General features: G+C 38.5%; 1 protein-coding gene across 4 annotated transcripts; it reads right to left on the bottom strand.

Annotated features, from left to right (window-relative positions):
- Nucleotides 1-1037: 1037 nt before the first annotated feature.
- On the bottom strand, nt 1038-24158 carry ss18 (SS18 subunit of BAF chromatin remodeling complex). Of its 4 annotated transcripts, none has more exons than XM_079876069.1 (10): nt 23852-24158; nt 19989-20065; nt 17489-17573; nt 15441-15567; nt 11207-11386; nt 10865-11029; nt 10128-10205; nt 8574-8696; nt 6010-6140; nt 1038-1842 (listed from the first exon to the last, which is right to left on the bottom strand). In XM_079876069.1, the coding sequence occupies exons 1-10, from the start codon at nt 23918-23920 to the stop codon at nt 1816-1818; spliced, it is 1062 nt and encodes a 353-aa protein (XP_079732195.1). In that variant the 5' UTR covers nt 23921-24158; the 3' UTR covers nt 1038-1815. The 4 variants fall into 4 exon arrangements, with proteins under 4 accessions (XP_079732195.1, XP_079732194.1, XP_079732197.1 ...); XM_079876068.1 differs by having other exon boundaries at nt 11162-11386; nt 23852-24020; XM_079876071.1 differs by lacking the exon at nt 10128-10205 and having other exon boundaries at nt 23852-24021.
- Nucleotides 24159-24687: the final 529 nt, after the last annotated feature.

Here is a 24687-nt window from a genome sequence, read left to right as displayed (position 1 = left end):
TCAATTGACCATTGTCACATAATTTTGTTCTCAACGAATTACACAATGTATACAAGTAAAGGTGTTCAACTTGAATATATTGTTCATTGAGATCCAATGTGTGATTTAAGTGATCCCTTCATTTTTTGAGCAATATCGTAAACAAGTGACTAGCTTTAGTCAGAGGCAGGTGGAATATATAATTTAGCAGGTATTATCAAGCCATTTTCTTCTCATCCAATGCACATTGCTTGCTGATTTCTCTCACTCAGCAGTAACATCGGAAAGGTGATTTTACAATGTAGGGGGCGGGACACTTTAGCTTATAGAGAGCATTTGATTGGACAGAAAATCTGATATTTTGAAGTTCAGAATGAGTCAAAAAAATTGAACATTATTTGTGGAAAAGAGAACAAATTACGCATTTATCTTCTAAATGCAAATTTTGTTATTGTTTAGGAGATAATTATAGATAATATAGATAATCACAAGGCTAAAACCAATAAAGCTCTCATTTTGATTTCATTGGGTCTATGCGCAACAGCCAACACTATTTATTTTACTGAATAATTTATGAAACGTCTAATTTTCTGATGTCTTCTCCGTGACCAACATCCACTTCAGACTCTTCAAGAAACAATAAGAGTTAAAGAGCTACAGGCTGGAGAGCGCATATTCTCTGGTTTTACTTGCATGTCAGTTTGCATTGGAATTAAGTGCAATTTTTATATATTGGTAAAATGTCAGTTATATCAGCGTTTAAGTCATTATCTATGTATATATATAAAAAAACCTTGATAATGTTCGATTTAGCTTCTACACACACTCTTTAAACTGAACTGGAGAAGCAAAAACATACAAATTATAAGCTAACTGAAGATAAAACATCATTAGCAACCACCTCTAATCAGGTACCCTACAAGATACTAGACCCTAAAAAGACAAATTGCTGCTTTGATAGCAAGTTTGACAATTTCATTGAGACTCTTAGGTTCACTCAATAAAAAAAAGAAAAAAAAACTGCACCATAATGCAAACATGACTTAAATACAAAGCACTACAGTACCAGATCGTTTTAATCAAATTTCAGCAAGACATACATATTTTAAATGGAACGTCCCACCTCCAAAAACAAAACAACAAGAAAAAAAAATTCAATACAGTCAATAAGCACACGGGACAACACTTTGAGCTACTGTTCAACACCTGGACTCAATCTGAGCTCTATTTGATAAAGCATAAAATACATTTATACATCATAGCATAGTTTTGAACCTGAAATATAAAACCATTTTCACCTCTCCGCTAGCCTTCATTCGCACCTCAGCATTATTGCTTCTCTGACATTTGCGGGAGAGGAGAAGAAAACAACAACAACACACAATGAATTTCATTATAAAAACAAAACACGTTCCATAGCTTATGAACATTGCTGTGTGTGTATGTTTATGTATTTTCACTGATTTTGTAAGTTGCTGTAAATAAGGCAGCTGTTTCACATATAAGGCATTGCTGCTATGAAATTGCTTCTCTGTTAAACCTTAAAAAGCACATAAGAGTTGACAGGAAATTCTGAAAATATGAACGTTTTCTCTTTTTTTGTCAATTGAGTTTTGTGGCGTTTCACAATTAGATCACCTGTGCTGATATCGAGCAAATCACTGTTCAGTTTGTTCAAATGCTTGTGGCCGAATGAAGAGTTCAGTCTACATTAGCGGGGAAGATTCATCTCTTCATAGGTGATGTATAGAGATCTTGAGAGCGCAGTAGCCCTTCACCGGATCACACACAGCTCCAAATGGGAGACGCAAGGGCAGGAAGTCAAATCCTCATCATCTACTGCTGGTAGTTGCCATACTGCCCCTGTAAGGAAAGGCACAAGGTGAAGCAACACAGCTAGCAAGACAATTGACATTGTTTTACTGAAAAGAGTCATGTGTTACACTTGAAAACATTAGTTTCTATTTCTTTTTCTTTTGAAGACATAAATGAGATGATTCAATTAATCCAAAATATTTAAGGATTCCAAGACGGTGAGAAACAAATGTTTGAAAAGGAGTTGTTGTCATCACAGATGAGTAGTGTTGTCACGATACTAGAATTTCTAACTTCGATACGATACCTTGAAAAATATCGATATTCGATACCACGGAGAAAAAAACAGCCACAATATTAAGAGGGTTTTTTTTTTTTAAAGCTAAATATAACAAGTCTAGAACATGACAATGAGGTATATTTTACATGAACAAAAATGTCCTGAGGTAGTGCACTTGTTCAAAAGCATAAATGCTGGTTAATACTTGAACGTTATTTGATGAACAGATTTAAACGCAAAAGAAAACAATGCTCACTGGATCGACATGAAGTCAATTCACCTTTATTTATATAGTGCTTTTAACAATACGGATTGTGTCAAAGCACTTAACAGTATCAAATTGGAGGATAGAGTGTCAGTAATGTATAATAATAAGATTAAACATTCAATTTTCAGTTAAAGGCATTTCATTATTGAATTCAGAGATGTCATTGTCTAGCTCAGTTTAGTTTAATTAGTATCTGTGTAATCAAATTGATGATAATCGCTAATGAAGGCAAATTGCAGAATTAAATAATTTTTTGAATGAAGTTAAATAAGCACAAGTTAATTTTACCATCACAGAGCACGAGCAGTGCGCTGCGTTTTTTATGTTGCTAGGCAACCACTGAAACAGCTGACCTGTCAGTCAAGTAAACGTCAAATCAGCCTTGTATTAACTTTATTTACTTTCTGTTAACATTGTGGTAGTTACGGCTCGTGAAGTCATTAAGCTCCTGGTAACCCGCGAGAGCACCGCGAGTTTATCCTCCATCATCGCACTCTCCGGGCGTTCAAGCAACTGTAGTTTCGTCACTAAAACGGAAGGCCCGCCTCTCCATTCAATTGATTGGACAGTGGAAAAAAACGAGATGACGTCGGGTGCTTTTTCCGCTCGGAGTTGCTTTTTTTTTCAACTTCAAAAACGCGAGGCGCAGTAGGTGCATAACCAGCGCGCAGAACGCTCGCTGCCATAGGAAACCAATTGAAAATAGGCGCCTCTCACTGCAAAAAACGTGTCGGGTGTGATCGGCCCCATTCACTTCACTTTTGCTATATAACCAGAGCGAATGAGACGAGTGCGTGTGTGGTGTTTGTCAACGCGCCTTTGGAGAGAAGTGAAAGTGACAGCTCGGCTAGTATCGGTGTATCGATACTTCGGGAAATTAGTATTGGTACCGTTCAGATATTTCAGTATCGATATTTATCGAAATATCAATATTTTTGACAACACTACAGATGAGTACAAAAATGATTCAAAAGAGAACAAGAAAAAATAATGACTAAATTAGTGAACATGATGCCACCAGCAGATTACAGTCACACTGTGAACACCTCAAATTCTCATTTAAACAGGGTATTTATAAACAAATATCTCAAGTCAGGGCTCCAGACGCCACGTTGACCAACTGATGAGAGCTGCCATTTCGGGTTGCATATGAGAAACATAAAATGGCAAATGAAACGAAAGCAGAACGAAAATCACGCTACTCGTTTGAGCTAAGAACAGGTTTACTCGCGGGCTGATCTTGATCACACGACACTGTTACTACACAGCGCTGGGAGATCCAGTGAGAAAGTGTTTGGATTTGTCGCAAAATGAATAACATCACAGCGAGATCTAGTGAGAAGCATTAAATTCAGTGCAGAATTCTGTTATAAGCCACAGATATCAGATCAAACAGAGCTGACGTGGAAACCAGGAGAACCATTGTACCATGAACAAACAAGTTAAAGACTTTTCAATCCACAAATCACATTCACCTTGGATTTAATGTAGCAACCCTAACTGTAACCGTGGTATTGTGGCAGAAATAGTCGAAAGTTTGTTTTTTTACATTATTCATCTCAGTACAACCATTTGAGAGTAAAATTCAAGCACTTTAAGGATTTTCAAGTGCTTCACACTTTTTCCAGCACTTCAAAGCTCTAAATACCCATGTGATATTAAAACAAAAAGTTTAAAGATGTAGGAAAACTAACACTTTGTGGCAATCAGACAAAAAAAAAAATGAAAAATGAAATGCCCACTCTAACCAGTAGATGGAAGCAGACTGAGCACTTATTAGCCATTTCCAATCCTTAATATTTATAAAAAGTAGGGTCACAAAATCTCATAAAAAACTAAAACTTCACAGGAAACTATTAAAGAGCACTCATTTTATAATCACTGAAGCTGTCAGTCACTTCATTATGATACTATAGCACAACAATAGCCGCTTCCCGACCGGAGGAACCTTTTCACAGTTACTAGAACTATTGGCTAAAGTACCCGGATGTCGGAACCCAGAGTTCACTAAGTTCCTGTAACTACTTGGTCGGAAAGCAGCTAATGGTACATAAAAGCTGAATATTTAACTTTTCCCCAATAAAAATAAGTTTTTCACACATTACTATTGCAGGGTTTATACAGAGATTCTTGAATTGAATTTACTACCTTTTTACCACCTATTTTACTACCATCACAATATTTTTACTACCAACAGGCTTCAAACTTCAACTGTAGCAGTGTTAAGTGTTAAGTAAAGTGACAAGTAAAGACATGAAATATCTTTCCATCCAGATTTCTTTTTCAAAACGCTATAAATCCATCCAGATTTTTTTCCAAAACGCTATAAATCCATCCACATTTTTTTCCAAAACGCTATTAATCCATCCATTTTTTTTTTTCAAAAGCTATAAATCCATATTTTTTCCCAAAAAATTGATGGTTTGTCTTTTTAAAAAGTATTTTGTCTTATTTTGTGTTTGCATTTGAGGAAAAAAACCTGTAGCCTAACCGTTCGTTCTCCATTAAGGATGCTTTTAAAACTTTCACAGAGACATAAAACAGAAAACACAAAGCCTCTCTTTGAAACGAATTTCGTTTTGTATTAATTTTATCTTAATTTTAATCCATGTTTCATTATTTTGTATAATCACGACACGTTCAGACATGAACCGAAACTCAGCGTATATAGACTAGGCTACTCACCTCACAGACCTAAACAAATTAGAAATATCCTATATCTATTATCTATAGAAAGCTTGAAATTTCTACTTTTAACCAGAACCATTCAAAACTAAATAAAAGTAGGCTATAGGCTAATCCGTAAGAAATGCATTTTTCTCTGGCGCGTTCACTACTGCGAAGATCGCGAGTCAGTGTCAACTTCATCTTTGCAGCTGACACAGAAACACTTGATTATTAATAAACAATTCAAATGTCATAATATATTTTTACAGCGTTTAGGTGCCGTTTATATGAACGCGTCACCACTGCATGAGAGAGAGAGAGAGAGAGAGAGAGAGAGAGACACACACACACACACGCAAGGTCTCTCCCTCTCTGCCGTGCGCTCGCTACACGGTTTGCATGCGCGCTTTTGCTCGCTCGCTCGCTCGCTCTAGATTCGCAGGAGATTTGAACTAATTTCCAGGCATCATAACATTACAAAAGGCAATTGTAATATTTTTTTATTACTATTTTGGTATGATGAACATTCACTCGCCAGTGTGGCGGATAGCCTTTTGAGATTTACTCGCCAAACGTAAAATCTAACGCACTAACGAAAATTTACTACCTCGTCAGATGACGTTTACTACTTTTTACTACTTTTTACTGGCCTTAATTTGCCATAATTTAATTTACTACCTTTTACTACCTTTTACAACCCCGCGGAAACCCTGTATTGTTAATAAAAGTTAATTCTATCTGCATATCAATTCAAGCTCACTGGTTTACCCTTACATTTTCAACAACAAAAAACAACAACAACAACAAAAAAACATGTAATATTGTTAGTAATTGTACTTTTTAATGCAAAACAATAGTAATTGTATGATTAAATCAACTTTATGATACATTTTTCGGTGCTAGAAAATCAGGTGCTGGCACCACCATCTGTAGAACTTAGCGGTAGGATATTTTTAGGAAAAATGCTCTGACTACATGAGCGTTGTGAGAGGTTTCTCACCTGGTCAAACGCATAGGGGCGCTGCGGCTGTCCCTGTGGTGGTCCAGGCTGTGGTGGTCTGTAGGCTGAATACTGCTGCCCTTGGCTCTGGGGGTAGTTTGGGTACTGACTTGGAGCGCCCTGAGTCGGACCTGTTGGTATAAAAGGAAGTGTATTTGTTGATGGGAATAAATGAATGTTGAAGTTTATACTCCGCATTCTTACCAGGAATGTAGACTAAATGTAGATTAAGCATATTGCTGACCTTCACGATTTGTTCAATTTACCAGTTATTGGTAATGCTTTATTTTAATGGTCTACTTTTGACATTCTACTAACTATACAGTTATAATCTAAATTATTCAACCCCCAATTGCAAATCAGGTTTATTGGCAACATTTACAGACTTTCAGCTGTTTGCAATGAACAAATCAAACAAAAGTTATTGAAATAGCTCAGCAACAAATGTTTCAAGTGGTTTCCCCAAATTGAACTGAAAATGCAACTTAATGACTTCTGCAGTCTCAAAATTATTCAACCCATTCATGGAAAGCATCTTCAGTACTTAGAACGCCTTTTGCTGTTATGACCTGCTGCAAACGAGATGTAGAGCCAGACACCAGCTTCTGGCAGCCTTTCTGAGGAATCTTAGCCCGTTCCTCATGAGCAATGGCCTCCAGTTCAGTAATATACTTGGGTTTGCTGCTGCAACCGCCTTCTTTAAACCCCACCAGAGATTATATATGGGGTTCAAGCCAGGTGACGGTGACGCCACTGTATCTTCCAGGACTTGGTGCAGAAGAAACTTGGTAGCATGTTGTTATCTACCAACTAAAACTGACAGTTTTTAATCTACCAGTTTTACGGCATACTACGCAAGTCGACTTGCGCCACAAGAGTAATTCGTGAGGCATGTAGGAGTAGCGTAAGTTTAGACGCCTCTCACGGTTCAAACAGACAGGACTGGGCAACAAACTCAAGCTCCTCAAACATTTCTCTTTAAAAATTCTCGTTTTAGACTTCTAATTTGTGACTGGTGTTTTGTTTTGCTCTATCCTCTGCGCTTCCGCGTTCGTCATTACGTCATGCGTCGGGTCAAGGGTTACTGTTTCGCCATAAATCGATGCGTACGGCTGTCTGCCGGAAGCTAGTTATTTTAGTCGATAAAGTTTTAAATATGGATATTTTTCTAACACGAATGCGTCGCTTCGCTTCAGAAGACCTTTGTTAACCCCCGCAGAGCCGCGTGGAGCACTTTTAACATGGATGGATGCACTTTAAAACAGAAACAACCATTCACTTCCATGATAAAGCTTGGATGAGCCAGGACATTTTTTAATATAACTCCAATTGTATTTGTCTGAAAGAAGAACGTCATATACACCTAGGATGGCTTGAGGGTGAGTAAATCATGGGCTAATTTTCATTTTTGGGCGAATTAACCCTTTAAATGTGAGGTCTGCTCCTTCATTAGCCAGTTTTAAATCAGCTCTTAAATCTTATTTGTTCTCTCTGTCTTTTGATTAGATAAAGGTTTTGTATTTTGTTTAATGTGTTAATATTTTGTATGCTGCATGGTTTCTTTTTATGCTTTCTTCTTTATATACTCAATGTTTTATTGTACAGCACCTTGGTGCAACTCTGTTGCTTTTAAATGTGCTATAGAAATAAATTTTGACTTGACTTGGTGGAATTTGAGTTATGCTTGGGATCATTGTCCTGTTGGAAGGTCCAATGACGCCCAAAGCTTCAGCTTCCTCACTGACGGCATGACGTTTTCTTTTCATCTTGCCTTCCACACGCTGCAGGTTTCCAGAGCCAGATGATATAAAGCAGCCCCAGAGCATCACGAGCACCACCATGCTTAACTGTAGACAGTGTTCTTTTCAGCAAATGCTTCATTCTTCTTCCTCCAGACATACCGCTGATCCATAGGGCCAAAAAGTTCCAGTTTTGTTTCATCGCTCCACAGAACAGAATCCCAGAACTTTTTTGGCTTATTTATATGAATAAGCATATTGGAGCCGACTTTTCTTGTGCTTTTGGGTCAGTAGTGGTGTACATCTTAAGAGTTTTGGCATGCGTTTAGTACGAGCTTTACTGTGCACCTGAAACCTCAGTGCCTGTTGTTGCCACCAAGTCTTGCTGCAGGTCTTTGGCAGTCACTCGAGGGATTTTCCAAACTTGCCTTTTTCTGCCTCGTCCAGGTAGTGTAACCACTGTTCCTTTAACTTTGAACATGCGTACTATGCTTCCAACGGTTTCTCTAGGGAGATTTAGTTCCTCCGCCATCTTTTTGTCTCCGGTTCCTTGTTTGTTTGTATGGGGCAATAAGATCTTCTCTTAACTTTTTGGACATTTCTATTTATTTTGAGACTGTAGAAGTCATTACAAGTTGCATTTTCAGTTGGTTTTCGGGAAGCAACTTGACATTTTTTTTGTGTTAAGCTATTTCAATTACTTTTGTTTGATTTGTTCATTCAGGGATGTTATTGTGTGAATGAAAAAAAGCATGACATTTGTTTAAGACCCAGCAAGAAGACCCTACCCCAGACTTAATGTCAATGTGATGATATCATTCCTACCGTAGGCCTGCTGTTGTCCGGGGTATCCCTGCTGTCCGGTGTACTGCTGCTGCGGTGGGTAACCCTGCTGCTGCGGTGGACCCTGCTGATACGCCTCTTGCTGCTGACCATACTGTGCATTTCCTACAGAAAAAAAAAAGACCAGGCAATTAACAAAGACTTTATCAAGGCTATCCGCCAAGTAATATGAACCGTGTTTGCAGGAACTCCAGCACATCACGCACAACTGTTCACCATCCTGCACATCACTACATTCAGACTGGGAGGGGGGAGGGGGAGGGGGGAGGGAAGTGCACAAAAAGCTAAGAGTTTTTTTTTTTTAAAATCAAAAGCAACAAAGCACAAAGCTTACTGTAATTATTGGATGGCAGACACATTAATCTTAACTGAAGATCAAAGATTGATCTTGGGATGTAAGAATCGATATCAGATCATCAAAAGATTGAAATCGATTCATCAATCTTGTCAACCCAGCCCTAGTATACACAATAGATTTTCATGATATTTAAGCACATTTCAACTTTCTTTTGAGCAAAATATATTTGTTATTTCTTTGGTTTGATTTTGGAGTGGAAAAACTCGGGTTTTATAATAGCAAGGATGATGGGCTTTCAAGGTTGGGGTTGCATAGACTTGTCGACTTTAATGCTCTGCCATGACGCTTTAAGCTTGACGTCAACTAGTCGCTGATCATGGCCTATAGAGGGCGCAGCAGGATAAGAAATCTTTTACACCCACTTTTACACTCCATTTCCAACAGTTAAAATTACAAATAAATGGATACTCCAAGCGCTCCACAAGATATGTTTGATAACCGCCTGGATGCTCAAAACTGATCGGGTGAATGCACGTTTTAAACAGCTAATTGTTAATCACCGTTCTAAACTAATGCGCTGCTGCATTGGAACGCACACACATACAGACAGTAGCTCACACACCACGTGCACAGATATATTCAGTAGCGCAGAAACTTACTGTCAATGATGTTCTGTGATTTATCAGTGAAATAGCTTAGAAACAGAAAAGTTCCAGCATATATTTCTTAGTAACTAAAACCCACAGCTGCACTATTAGTAGAGAGACGCTGCCAGGAAGAATTAATTCACACGCAATCACTCTCACTAATGCAATCATATAAATGAAATCTTTACTGTGCAACTTTGTAACTGATTTAGAACGAGCAGAAATCTGTGAGAAATATAACGACCCATAGACAAAATAATAGTGTAGGAGCTATAAGTTATGTAGGAGCAATAACCTTATAGGCAGCGCTGTTTCAATATGCAATAGCTGTGCACAAGACAACCCGCGTTCAGTCTCAGCTCGAGGTTCAGGCTTATCTGTTCATTAATGACGTCATCAGCGACTAGTCGACTTTCATCACATAAATGTCGACTTACAAAATCGTTCAAAGTCGTTCATAAAAGTCGTTCAACCCCTACTTCAAGTTTCGCCTTTGAGTAAACAAACATTTACTGCACTAACTACAGATCTAAATCAGGACAAACATTAAAACGGACAAAAAATAGCAGGTTGCAAGTCAATGCATCCTACCCTCTGGTGCTCCCTGTCCTCCATGACTGTATTGCTCCGTGTAGTATTCCTCTTGACCAGCATATTGCTGAGGAGGTCCTAAAAATACACACACAGACACCATTAAAGAGGACCTATTGTGCCCTTCTTTTGAAGTCTGTTCTAGTAGAGCCCAAAAACAAAGTCCAGATGTTCGTGCTTGAATGTTCAAAAAACACCTTATTTTCCCCATTGTTGCAGCTCCTCTCTTCCCAGTCTGTCAGTAACGCTCTGTTTAGTTCCTGTCTCTATGAAGCCCCTCCTTCTGAAAAGCACAATGTGCTCTGATTGGTCGGCTGGATCAGTGTGTTGTGATTGGCCAAGCACTTCGAGCGTTTGCGAAATGTCCCGCCCCTTACCATAACCGCCAGTTTCAACACACTACTAACTCACTCAACCAGGCCCCGCCCCTTTATTCTGCGTATGAATTATTTAAACGAGGAATACTGTAACATGTTCGTTACCGAAGGAAAACTCAAGACTACGATGAAGGCGTTTCAGGGAGTTCAGAAACAGTGTCACTGGTATAGAGAATAACTCCCGCTGGAGGGACTTTGTGCTTTGGAACTTTGCAGAGCTTTTTGATGCTCAAACAGCAACATTATACTCTAAAGAAAGTTGAACATGGACAAAAGCATAATAGGTCCTCTTTAAGACAACCGGCGATGATGAGTAATACCTCCTTCTCATGATACTTAAACAAAACAAGCTGAGCATACCTTGATGTGGCGGCCTGTAGGGGGGCATGGGCCTCTGCCCCATCACGTGATTGCCTTGTCCCATCATGCCCATGGGGTTCTGCTGCCCCTGGTAATGCTGCCCACCTCCACCAGAAGGAGGCATGTTGTACTGTTGGGAAGGAGCCTGCTGGTGCATTATGGGCCCTAGAGCAAAAAATAAGCCGAAACACTTAAAAGTGAAAGTTTTTTTAATGATATGGATTGACATTATTATTTAAAATCTATATATATATTTTTGTTTTGACATAAGACAGTGAGACTAGAGAGCAGATGTACCCTGATTGGGCTGCATGTTCATGTTGGGCCGAGGGCCGTAATTACCCATGGGCTGCCCCTGGCTCATGTTCATTTGCCCCTGTGACTGCAAGCCCTGCGAGGAGGGCACTGCGTGGTTATACGCCCCCATGGAGCCATGGCTGCTGGCCGGCATGTTCATGGTGCCACTGGGTATGCTGGGCGTCTGGTTGGGTCCGGGGCCCTGTATGGACATGTGGTTCGGACCTGCAGAAGCAGACAGAGATTAATAACATTTAATGTGAAAATACGACCAAAACACAACCCAAAAATCATAAGAACATTACTCAAAGCCACCAACAAGAAGATACATACACATTAGATGCTTCACAAAAACCCTTGTTTTTAAGATGGTTATTTATATCTTTTGCTTTAGCGTTCCAGTTAAATTTTAGATTTTCAAACATTCTGATCTTACCATCACCAAGTCTGGGGTTATATGAAGAGACTAGGGGTGTCACAATATATCGCAATTCAAAAATGCAACTATGTATTGTGTATAGTTCACACAAAATAAAAATGACTGTGTGAGAAAAAATTCAAGTTTTCAGAGTTTTAGTGTCAGTACCACATTAAACTACTATAATGTTGAATATAATGTGTAATAATGTAATGGGGGGATATTTGTGGGTTCTGATAATGCCAAATGTCTTACGTTACCAGTAACAAGTGGCCTACATCATTTTAAATATATATTGTCAGTGACAGAGTGCAAGCATATTCGTCTACAATAATTCTGTGTTTTCAGCTCCAGAATAATGAATATTTTTACTCTGGTGCCTCTATTGTCCTGCGCATTGTATCGCAATAATATAGTATCGCGAGTTCAGTATCGTGATATGTTTCGAATCATGAGGGTATTGTTACACCCCTAGAAGAGACAGAAGGAACAGAGACACCCTAAATCCAAGATGATTGGAACAACCTACCTGCAAACTATGCGCATTTCAATGCAAGTCCAAAGGGTACCCTGGTAATCCAGAGTTCTTGCGAGAGCACAAGTTGAATTTGCTCAGCGAGTTACTCTGGTGTCGAGTAATGATGCTCATTAAATATGCCCTTGTAGCCGAGCTGCACCAATCACATCGGTTTATCTGATATAGGCGGGCCAGAGGCGAGCTAAACAGAAGACGACAGCGCTGTGACGTCGAAGTCATTAGTAAACATTGCAAGATGGCTATGGATGAACACCAGTTGTTTGAAACGGCTTTGGCCGCTACAATGAACGAGTTAGACTTGGCTTTTTATCTAAAACAGGAACAGAAGACGCCGCTCGAATCGTTCCTTTGCAAGAAGGACGTTTTTGCTGTTTTGCCGACCAGATACGGCAAGAGTCTAATCTACCAGTTAGCTCCGCTGGTAGCTAAGCGTATGGGGCTCTGGATCCGTCACCCCGTGTATTGTTTTGATTGGTCGTAGTGTTATCCAATTGCGTGCAGTGAGATTTTCAAATGCATGCTTGGTGCCGCCCCTCAAGTTGGGTGATTTTCATTACTCAATGCCAGACCCTTAATCTTTCGGATTTGGGTCTGGATTTCCAGGCTATCCAAAGGGTGGTCATACAACCAAATATTGATGTAACCTGTTAACTTTCACCCAAAATATATATTTTACAAAATAATATGCAAGCGTGTTTCGATTGATCAGGAGCCATCGTTATCGGCTAATAATATATTTATACAGTTTGATCGGTGGTCTCTATAACAGCAGATTAGAAGAGCCGATCAGATTACTATTATGCAGCTAAAATTGCCTCGCTACATTCAGCGTTCTGGCAGTTCTACCCGGTGTCTGAAAAGGACAATAGATTTGCAACGTCTTTGTAGCGGTGCGCTTTCGTTACTCCCTTAAAGCTCAAACTTAACATCCAAATCGGCTATATATGCAAATCAGCTAGATCAGATTGTCGTAAAATACAGTCTACTGTTGCTAAACTGCCAGACGAGCTTGATAATAAGAGTTATTAAAACTGAAAGAGATACTGTTCCTCAAGCGGCTTTCTTTCCGAGACCGAGTGGGACACGTACAAACAAAGTGAAATTTGAGCTTCGGTTTCACGTCTAAATGGTTAAAAACACAGAAATATGTCAAAATGCCCAGCTTAGTGAGTGTTCGCTTAAACACTGTTGGTTATGTCTTAAGTGAAGACAGTTGGGAAATAAGTTGTATGTGTAACAGAATATTAGATCTGTGCATTTTAGGGGTCCCACGAGATCTCGCGAGACTAAAATGTGACGAGATTTCTCGTTGAGTGAAAAGCTGTCTCACCATTTCTTCATGATGAAGCGAGAGGGTCAAATTAGCATGGAACATGCTACCGCTACATTCATATTACATTACGATGCCCACCGCGGCACCACCTTCACTGTAGTTTTGCTGTTTTTATAAAAATAAAAACCATTGTAAACTATTGTAAACATCTACTCTGCTCATCCAGCGCGAGTTGCAGTCACGTGTCACACACAGTGAAGCAGGAATCATGGTTCACTGATCGCGCGACGATGGCGGATGATTCGTTGCGCAACAGAGCCTGAGCGTTTGATAAATGTCTTATCTTGTAAAATGCACGCTCAGCACCGCTGCTCCCTTTATACAGAGTACATTCAATCGCAAATCCAAAAGTGAAACACAAGCTCCCTGATGCGCGCAAATTAGGCTGCATACAATAGCCTGTCTCCCAAAATCAAACCTATCTCTGGACTGTGTAGTTGTGGCTCTGCGTCTAGCACTTTGAATATTGAGAGAGTACTGTAATGTCTGAAGAACGACAGACAAGGGAGGCTCCGTTTCTGAACTTTTAATCAGAATGCAAGAGCAACTGTACACAAACGCACCAGCCCACCTTAACCCTATAACTGCAAAATAATACAGCAATTTCACAACAATTATAAAGAGTCTGCGCGCTATAGTATTTGATTATAGAACTTTGATTATGGTTGCATTTGATTTCATTGTTTGCACTTAATAAGACTAAGAGAAAACATTTAATTTAGTTATTTACACTGTTTTTATTGCCATGTTCAATTTGTGGAAATTAGTTTAATCATGGAGTCACACACAGCCTCAATCAGAAGCTCTGGAAGCTTGTACAGTAAATGTACAGTAAGGTCTGAAGAGACTCAAGTGAAATCATACAGGAGAAAAGCCAGTCAATTGAGTTTGTGGCAAAACATTTTACAGTGCTTGTATACTGTTGTTTTCAATGCATTTGACAATTCATACTCAAAGTAGAACTGAAATGACATTCATTACAAGATTATTAGTTAAAACATTTCAAAATGCACCAGCAGACTATTTTTCCAGTCATGAATTTTGTCATTGAGGATTTTATATTGTGCAAAAATCTTGCTCTCGTGAACCCAATCTCGTGTCTCATCTCGTCTCGTGAGATAAGCGTCTCATGACAGCCCTAGTGCATTCGGTCTTAAAGTGACAGCAGTCTAATATTCCTGCTGCTGTCTGTGTCATTAATGTTAATCAAATAACAAAAGACAGAGAAAAGCACTCACTGCTCTTTAATAGATTTAGTAGGATTAATCTATATTTAATTTATAAAGTGAAGACTTTGCAGTTGTTTTACATTTTATTATTTTTTGCTGATAGACTGTTGTTTTTTCATTTTTATTAATTATTTCATATTTATTTCAATGCTATATTTATTAAGCTCTAAGCTTATCCTGATCTCTTCTAAGAGAGGGAATGGAAGATGTTGCATGCCTATATATATATATATATATATATATATATATATATATATATATATATATATATATATATTGATTTGTCAATTCATGATACTTTCACATATCTTTTTTTATGCTTAAAATACATTTTTGTCAAGAATAGATGGCTTATTTATTTCGGTGAACCGTGTTTAGTGATCGTATTAGACAATATTGCTTCTAGTGATCGGATCAGAAAACCTTGATCTGAGCACCCTTAATATTATGAACTCTAAAATTGCTAGAAAACCAAAACAGTATGTTGAAATCCCAAAAATTTAGCCTGGATAATAGAATTTAATTGATACTGTTCATGAAACTATTACTAAAACTATTCATGGCATTTCTTTTGAAAACATACAAACTTGCATAAAATAGCATTTTTCCAAACGGCCTAAAACTTTTCACAGTACTGTAGTTTGTCCCAAGATGCTCCCAAACAAGTTGCCACAGTTCTTCTCTGAATTTAGGCTGATTAAACGCTTCATTCTGGGAGTTTGACAGTGAGTGCACTGGAAAGGTTTGGTGTCTGAATTTACCTGGTATCTGTCCGTTCATCTGGCTCTGCATGTGTGGGGCGGGCGGCCCCTCGGGGGGCATACTGTGACCATGGGGGAGCTGAGGAGTCGCGCCACTTTGATTCATGGGCATGTTCTGAGTGGGCGGCTATAGAGAAACACAGAAAGACACTTACTCAACCACTGATGTCCACTCTGGAGCACATATACCCCTAATGCAGCTGGGGATGGGCGATTTTTCAGATTAATTTAACTAATGTTTTGCCACGATTTTTTTATTTTTAAATCGAGAAATCACGGTTTTGAATAAAAATGTTAGCGAACATTACAATTAGACATGTTGACAATACGGCAATTATAACAGTTTAGAGAAGAAAATGATTCGACCACATGATGGCACGCCTAATTAACCGCTCTTAAGCAGCTGTTCACACAGAATGTGTTATCGCGTTGAAAAAAACGAGGGCAGTGAACACATGTTTGTGTTGACTTTGATGTTTGTTTTGGTCATTATCCTGATGGAAGATCCAACCACAGCCCATTATAAGATTTCTAGCAGAGGCCGTCATGTTGATTTTTTATCTGTTGGTATTTGCCAGAATCCATGATACCATGTATCTGAACAAGATGTCCAGGACCTCCAGCATAAAAATAGGCCCACAACATATAAGATCCAGCATTATAGAGCTGGTAAGTCCCGCCCATCCGTAAAACCCCAAGTGGACCTCTAGGTTGAAAAATCGTCAATGCAAGTGAATGCGAGAAAAAAATTATTTTCTGATCCCGTTTGAATTGTGCCATGAATGTGAACATATGTTGTATGTGAATTTTTTATATAATGTTTCATGTTACGAGTTTGACAGTATATTGTATGATTCTTTGGCTAGCAGTTGTGGAAAAGACATAACGAGAAAGACTACATTTCGCCTATGTGACGTCACCCCATAACACATTTTCCCTCCACTTGTCAAATCACGGGCTAATGCTGCGATAATCTATGGAGACAGATCGAGATGCCTGTGTGTTTTGTACCCAAATGTCACCATTCAAACCAAATGGGCTGTTCTTTCTTCAGAAACGCGTCTGAAAGCAGTGAAGAGTTGTAGTCCACAAAGTGCTCTCACACAAAGTCTAACCGTATCAAACTTCTACCAGCTAAATTGTAGCATTCTTTACACGAAACATTATATTAAAAATTCACAGACAACATATGTTCACATTCATGGCAAAATTCAAACGGGACCAGAAAATAATTATTTTCTCCCATTCACTTGCATTGACGATTTTTCAACCTAGAGGTCCAGTGGGGTTAGCGGAAGGGGAGGGACTTACCAGCTCTATATTTAACCGTGGGCATGGGGTACTTTTTATCCCTGCTTGCACCAATGCCATCAGGTGGGTTTGCTGCAAAAAGCTCTTTTTTTTAGTTCCATCTGACCATAGAATCCGGTCCCTTTTAAGTCCCAGTCGTGTCTGACAGCTGAATATGCTGGAGTTTGTTTTTGGATGAGAGAGGAGGATGTTTTCTTGAAACCCTCCCATGTGGGGATGTAGGGGTTGTTTGATTTTTTTTTTTTTAGGCTTTCTGACCCCAAAACCCAACTAATCTCTGCAATTCTCCATCTGGGATCCTTAAAGATTATTTGGCCACTCAAACTCTCCTCTTCCCTGTGCATTCATACAATATAGACACACGTCCTCTTCCAGGCATATTCGTAACATCTTTAGTTGATTGGAACTTCTTAATTATTGCCCTGATGGTGGATTGTCAATGCTTTAGCCATTTTCTTTCAGCTACTTTCTTTTTTGTGAAGCTTAACAATCTTTTGCTGCGCATCAGAACTATATTCTGTCATTTTACTCATTGTGATGAATGATTAGGGGAAATTGTAAGGGAGTTTCCTCCTGTAAAAACAAGAAGTCATGGCTGGACAATTCCATGTTCCTAGTCACCCTGGTGTGCTAAAAAATCTAAATATTAATTGGTAATATACTTCAGAGATATTTCATATAATAATATTGAATTATAATTGTGGCCAGCGTGTGTGAAACGGAGAATAACTACTCACCGCGGGAAGCAGAGACTGCATGTTCTGGTTAGAGTCTGCTATTGTGGCCAGATACACCAGATTTCTGTGTAACATCTGTTGGTAGCTGTCAAAAGAGAAACGAGAAAAACACTTTGATCACGGACTGAATCAGGAAAAGAATTATGCAGCATCCTAGATTATTTGTACTTGAACACTATTGTACCAAACACAGAGTCCTAACCAGACGCCATGAGATAATATTCCAGCGACAAGCAATCAAAAACTAGGGATGCACCGGTTGACCGGCCATAAATCGGAACCGGACGGTTTTCGCTTCTAACGTGCGATCGTTTTTTGTATTCTTTCGGATGATTTTTCCAGTTACATTGGAATCATTCGCGAACATGTCTTTTACGTGGAAGCATTTCGAAATCTGTGAGCAGGACGTGAAGATTGCAAAGGACAAGTTAAGGAACAACAGCGAAGACATTCGGCACAACAAACTTGACCAGACATTTGAAAGTTCATCACCCGAAAGAACATGATGAGTATCAAAAATCTGCTGACAATGCAAAAACAGGCAAACAAAAATTACAGATTATAGCCTGTTATTATCTGAGCCTCTATTATTAATACTATATGTTGTTGTTGTTGTTACCTTGGATGATCTTTTTGTAAAGAAGTTGCATGCACTTTTGAACAGCTAGAAGTAAACGTCAGCTCTGTATAGGATGATCATTTTTATTTCACTTTAAATTACATTGAATGTAATGAAGCGCAGTTACTGCCGTTAATTTCAGATGATTACAGTTATTGTTTTTAATAGGGATCTCCCAGTCACGTGACCCCTAGCCACGTGTCAGCCATTTTGACGGAATACTATTGCACAACCTATTCGATATTCTATAGTAATTCTATATAAAAAAAAAATTCGGTTAGAGCGTTCAGCGCACCTCCATACATGAGAATGCAGATTATCACGTTTTATGGCTGCGAATTGATTAAAATAATGAATAATGGTCACTGTATTAATTATCTTGAGCCAGCTGAAATGTTCCTATAAATATATTTTCTTTCCAACTGTGCAATCTGAATAAAAAATAGGCTAAATATATTTATCCACTAAGCTGTCGCAGTCCTATGCTCGTCTTCCCATTAACAGTTTTTTTCTCTTTCTGACATTTCATACCTGTTGGGTTTACATTTTTTAATTAAATTGACTATAAAAAAGATTGCTTGTGTGTGCTGGTGTTTATTCCAGTCTTTTAAAATAGTTGAATGAATGAAAGCTCACGAGGTGCCTGTAACGATGTTAAATAGGCTAATGTTAGGCTATTTAATCAATAATGTACACAGGGTAGAGGAGAACGACAGTCAACTACTTTGAATATTATAGCATTTTGGACATAAACATGTAAATAGTGAAAAGATTGACATTGAAAAATGACACAGAATGATTAAAATATTTAATCCAAATAAATAAATGTTCGTGGTTCGCACTGACGTTATTCATTTGTTCTCACACACTTCAGCGTCGCGGTCACTGGTTCAGACGAACACTGACCACTATCTATTATTAGCGCAGCGGCCGTCAGCTAACTCTTCACGTCATGTCATCGCACTTATTAGCATCACAAAAAGAAATATACAAGAGGAAGATAAAGAAATTAGGAATCATAGAACCATATGAAGCACCACAAGTTATTTTTACAGGCATTAAACGTGTAGAAAAACTTCCTGACATTGTTTCTCCGTTTTGTTTCTTTTGGGATACGGTATAAAGATATTGCTTTAGTATGATCACGTATCTGATCGCATCCAACTGCACAGCATCGCTCGGGCATGATAGAAGAATAGATAAATATTTCGCGACGAGCTGTATTATCACCGGCGGTTTAGCATTTTCTATTCCGTCAAGATGGTGTGACGTCACGCGGGACGTCCCTATAGCCAAAGGCCAGTCTGGCCTGTTAAATACCAAAGACACATCTTGTTTCAAATACTCATCAAATCAAATCATACTCATACATCATCATAAAAACAGAAATCGGTATCGGGATCGGCCAGTTTGCTTGTAAAAAAATAAATCGGTATCAGCCGTGAAAAATCATGATCGGTGCGTCACTATAACCACAGCCAATCAGAAGTGGCTGAAACAGTCTCGGTCACAGAATGAACTTGTTAGTTAACAGTTTGAACGCTCTTGTTTCCTTTCACTCATTTTTAATATGCAAGGTCGCTTTCAGTATGGCTATAAAGGTCAAGCAGAATGATATTAGACACTTTCAACATTAAATAAAGCACATAATCAGAACCTGAGATTATCAGTCAGACTTTGAATGATGTCGATGAAATAATTCTGATTAACATGGAAAAGATCCCTTTTATCACGTCGTAGCATCGCGTCTGGTGTAAGACTTACCCGAGGCTCATACAAAAATAAAACATACATGTATTTACATGTATCAACATACATTTTTCCAATGTATACATATAAAGAGATAAAGTGCATGTGAATCTTCGATGTACGAGAACTTACTGTGAACATTCAGCTGTTTTCCCTTTACTCTGGAAGTCCATGATGCACTGAATCAGCTGATTGTTTTCATCCAGTAACTGCATTTGAAATGTCACAATGTTAATTAAACATTATTAAAGATAGACAAATAACTAAAATGAGTAAAAGCCTAATAATTGCTGATCAAATCAGATCAGAGTAACAGATCATCAAAAGCAAAAGCAAAACTAAGGAATTCTACATTAGCTGGTCCTAGGGCTGTCAACTTTAGTCGTTTAGTCGACTAATCGGTCGATGCCGTCTTGGTCGACTGACATTCTCATTGGTCGACCAGTTGCATAATTTTTTTTTTTTTTTTTTTCACCAATAAAGAAATTTTCATTGATTTACTCCTTGATATTTATTCCTTTATAAGCAGTTATATATTACTGTATTCTAAATATAATTAGCCTATGTTTTATCCCCAACTTTAAATGCTTTAATTTAGGCTATTTTGTAACAGCGCCACAGTTTAGCGCACCACGTAGAACACTCGGGAACCGCACCTGTGGCTGGCTGCACTGCTGCTTCGCGCTCAGTAAGGAATATAGGTAGTTTTGCTGTATTCATTCAGTTAGAACCAGTGCTTAATTTGTAAAGTGGGAGGTCCCGGAGCGCAAAGGAAGGGTGGATCCGGCGATTTAAAACGGGGGTTGGAGGTAACGGAACAAGTAAGGAATAATTGACAACAGGCCGTTGAATTATTAGAAAAATAATGCACACCCGAGGTGGTAATGCGGTCACGATGCGAAGCGGAGTTATTAAATTGTTTAAATTATTATTAAATTGAACAAACGCAACATTCAGCATTCAATCAAATATTTTAAAAGATGTAGGCTATTATTAATAATGTTATTTCAACATAATATCTCGTTATTTCGACATAATATGTGTGCGTGCAACAAGCAAGATGTGCATAAATCCGGTGACGAGTGCATTGATTTTTATTAATAAACTAGTGTTTCCTGACAGTGTCGGCTGCAAATATGAAGTTGACGATCGCCATCTCCGTAGTGAACGAGCCTACAGAGAGAAATGCACATAATGGATCATAATCAGAGAGTAGCCTATTTCTTTTTTCTTTTTGAATTATTTCGTTTAAAGACATTTCAAGCTTTGTGTATTTGATGTATTTCTCATGTCTGTGTGAGGCATACACTTAGTTTCGTTAAGTTAGGATGAGATGCGCTCCAGTTTACGTGCAATGTGACCGCGCGGGCGCCCGATTATATTGTCTGTTATACCATATTTGCTTCTTATTTATTACAAAACAAAACGAAAATAAACCTATAGGCCTTCCTTCTATACAGCCTATTATTAGGATTGTTTTTTAGGCTATTTGGGGTTTTTGTGTGTTTGTTTTAAAACGCCTAGATCGGCTGGACAAAAGTTAACCCATAGCTTTGAAAGTAAAGAAGAATATAAGTTACAGGCTGTATAAACGAGAGCTTTTGTTAGGTGTTTGCATTATTTGGCAATTTTAGCAGTTATATTTTTTGTAGCGTGTGGTGTGGTCAGGTGCGCGATTGTGACTGTCACTATAGACCTAGGACAGAGCTCCTCACTTTGCAGTAAAAAAAAATCACTTAATTTTCAAAGAATTGTATTATTATTATAGTTTTATGTATTATTGATGTTTTTTCGTTGTTGTTTTATAAATGCTCTATGACAATTGTTTAATAAAAACATTTTTTTAATTAATGTTTAATAAATGTCAAAACATCGCGTCTTTTTTTTTTTTTTTGTCGACTAATCGTTTCGCAGGACATGACTTTGGTCGACTAAGCATTTCTTTGGTTGACTACAGCCCTAGCTGGTCCTCTATACAGTGTTTCCCATTCATTAAAGTCCCCCTGACGTTTCTAATGTTGTTTATGTGTATGTGTGGTATTATTAATGTGCTTTAAGACAAACCATGTGTAAATTCATAAGTCGACACCATTGCTGAGTATTTTCTCCTTAAAACTGCAGTGAACCAAAGACAGTCTCAAAAACACGCTTTGAAATCGCTGGTGTTTCTGACGTCACAAACTACATTGTTGTAACCAATCAGATCAACGTGTGGAGAAACGTTTAAATGTGTCATTTTGGTAATCAAAGATGAGTTTTAAGGGATACAATGATTGACTACAGGGGGACTTTAAATATTTTTCATAATAACAAGTTATCAAACGTTGTGCGCCATTGCTTTGGCGAAGTAGGCCTATCTGTGAACAAACTAAAATCAGAAGCACGGTATGGCTTCGTGACCTTATCAAATCGACTGTGATTGAATTAAGTATAGGCTAATTCAATCTCTGTGTTTAACATGCATTTGGAAATGCAAAAATAACTGTTTTCACATAATCCGTCAAAAATAGAAGATGAAGTGTTTATCTCCACAAGTTTAAGAAATTAGGACGAAAGCAATTTCACAGCCCGACACGATACACCGCACTGATCATGGTTTATAATCATTTGTGCAATAAATTCTGCATTTATAACGTGGGAAATCCCTGCACATAATAATTTGCAATGGCATCTGATTATTACTAAATCAATGGATCCAGCACAACAAATCCAGCAGTCATTGATCACTCAATAGATGTGCAACATGAGCCGCTGGATGACACCTAAACACGTTTTTCTGCCTAAAAAAATCGACATGTATAATCCTCAACATTAATTCAAGGTGTTACACTGAGCGAACATTAAACACAGCTTCAGGAGACAGGAGGAAAAACACCTGATGTGTGTGCGATGCTTTCAGAGCTGCTCACAACATCATTTCCTCTACAATTACACACCATTTCAGAGTAAAACTGACTCAAATTAATGAATATGACATTACGTTTGCATCAAAAGACAAAAAAAGGGCAAACAAATGTTAATGCATGCATGTGTATTCATTGCATACGGATTCAGATCATCATATTTCTAATAATGGAGAGTGTGAATGCTGTGTATATGAGTCTTCAGTGAAAACCACTGATTTAGAGAGAGCAGCTCATAGAAAGACCAAAACAAGAGGCAAACGCTTGGCTGGCTACATTGTCTGTGTAATTGTGTGCTTTATTATATAAAATACATATCATACAGCTGTTCTGTTGTGAAAATTTTATGTAAGACCAATTTCGAATGTAATAAAACATGAAAATAATTTTTAAAAAAATACTCGAGGGAAAACAGATCAACTTAAATCAGACATGAGTAATAGAAAACCGAATAACAAATCTTCACTGACCAAATCAGACCCGATTAATATAAACTGAAGCACAAATATCGATAAATCAGACGTGTTGAATAAAACCGCAAAACATACATCAACAAAATAAAGGTTTCACTGATCAAATCAGACATGAATAACGAAAAGCCGAAGAATAAAGGTGGACAGGTCAAATCAGACGTGCGTAATCGATACGGAGAACTCGGCTATTAGCATAACGTTACGTGCGTGAAACGATATGTGACTAAAAACCAAATCAGGTGTAAAGTAACGTTATTAGCAACAATATGTCGACGGCACAGTTTTTCCCGACAGAACGTGTCTTCTGCGATGCTAGTAACGTTACACAACAGCCTCTATTGTGAATGATCCGAGTGTCGACAGCGTAACGTTAGCGGCTAACAAAGAAACAGCAGAGCTGAGCAGATATTAATATATTATATGAATATCCGAGATTTTCAGCTCTGCGTCATACTCGTATGAGCGGTAAAATGCGACGATAAACGCGTCTCTGAATGTTTTGTTGACGGTGCTGTGGGAGTGTTGGCGGGAGAGATGTGACGGCTAACTAGCCGAGCCCACTAACCGTTCCTGCACGCGCAACTCCGCTCCGCTTGATTAATGATTACATGAAAATTACCTTTTGTATCCCGGCAGGCGTTATATCGCCCTTGGCGCGCTGCCGGTGCTGTGCGAAAGCCACAGACATGTTCGTTTACCGTCGGTTGAGATCAGCGCTACGGTGAACCAAACACACTGACCGACCCGAGCAAACGCGCTGAGCTGCGAGAGCGGGGCGATCCACTGCTCACGTGACCGACGGGGGGCGTCGATCCGCTCATCGCACACAAAACAAACAACTAGCAAGACTGTGTCGAATCCAGGCGTTTGGAAAAAGTATTCAGGCTTTTATATTATCCAACGGTGTGTATGTAAAACACGGTATCCCGGTTAACACCAAAATATAGGTGCTAGAGTAGCGGCGTCACACCTGTTTTCGATAATAATGGTTTGTTCCTGAGGGTCACAGAGGGGGAATTCCAAATGGCGTTCGTTTCGCTAGTCAATTCAAGTCAAAATGCAATGTGTACAACAGCGTCAAATGTTGCACCAAAAAGCTGGATGCCAACCGCCGTAAAACTGGAAAGAAGAAGAAGAAGCGTCAAATGTTTGTACGCTGTTTGTGCAGCACTATGGTCAACATTGTTGTATTATTATGTACTTTTTAAATACATTGGAATATACTCCTCGAATTTACATTTTCCGTACGAGTACGTACAAGCTTGTGCAACATATGGTGCAAGATGAAAATTATAAATCATTTATGTAATTTTCCATTTTCCTACACCAGCATTTACTAGCATTAAAGTTATATTCAACTAGAAGATATTGTAAAAAACAAAATTAAAGCATTTATGTGCATTACTTTTAAAGTGTAACATATTTAGATATATAGGTTTAGCATGTGCAGGATGA

This window comes from Squalius cephalus (genome assembly GCF_949319135.1).
Source record: "Squalius cephalus genome assembly, chromosome: 7".
NCBI classification, from domain to species: Eukaryota; Metazoa; Chordata; class Actinopteri; order Cypriniformes; family Leuciscidae; genus Squalius; species Squalius cephalus.
The sequence above is the reverse complement of the archived record's forward strand: the minus strand, read 5'-3'. Positions and strand labels throughout refer to the sequence as shown.

Excerpts from the sequence above, each read along its gene's own strand:
- ss18 (XM_079876068.1), bottom strand. The coding sequence starts at position 23,920 with ATGTCTGTGGCTTTCGCACAGCACCGGCAGCGCGCCAAGGGCGATATA. Across the intron at positions 11,030-11,161 it reads GAACATGCAGCCCAATCAGG|GGCCCATAATGCACCAGCAG; the intron begins GTACATCTGCTC and ends TTTTTGCTCTAG. Across the intron at positions 10,206-10,864 it reads CTACAGGCCGCCACATCAAG|GACCTCCTCAGCAATATGCT; the intron begins GTATGCTCAGCT and ends GTGTATTTTTAG.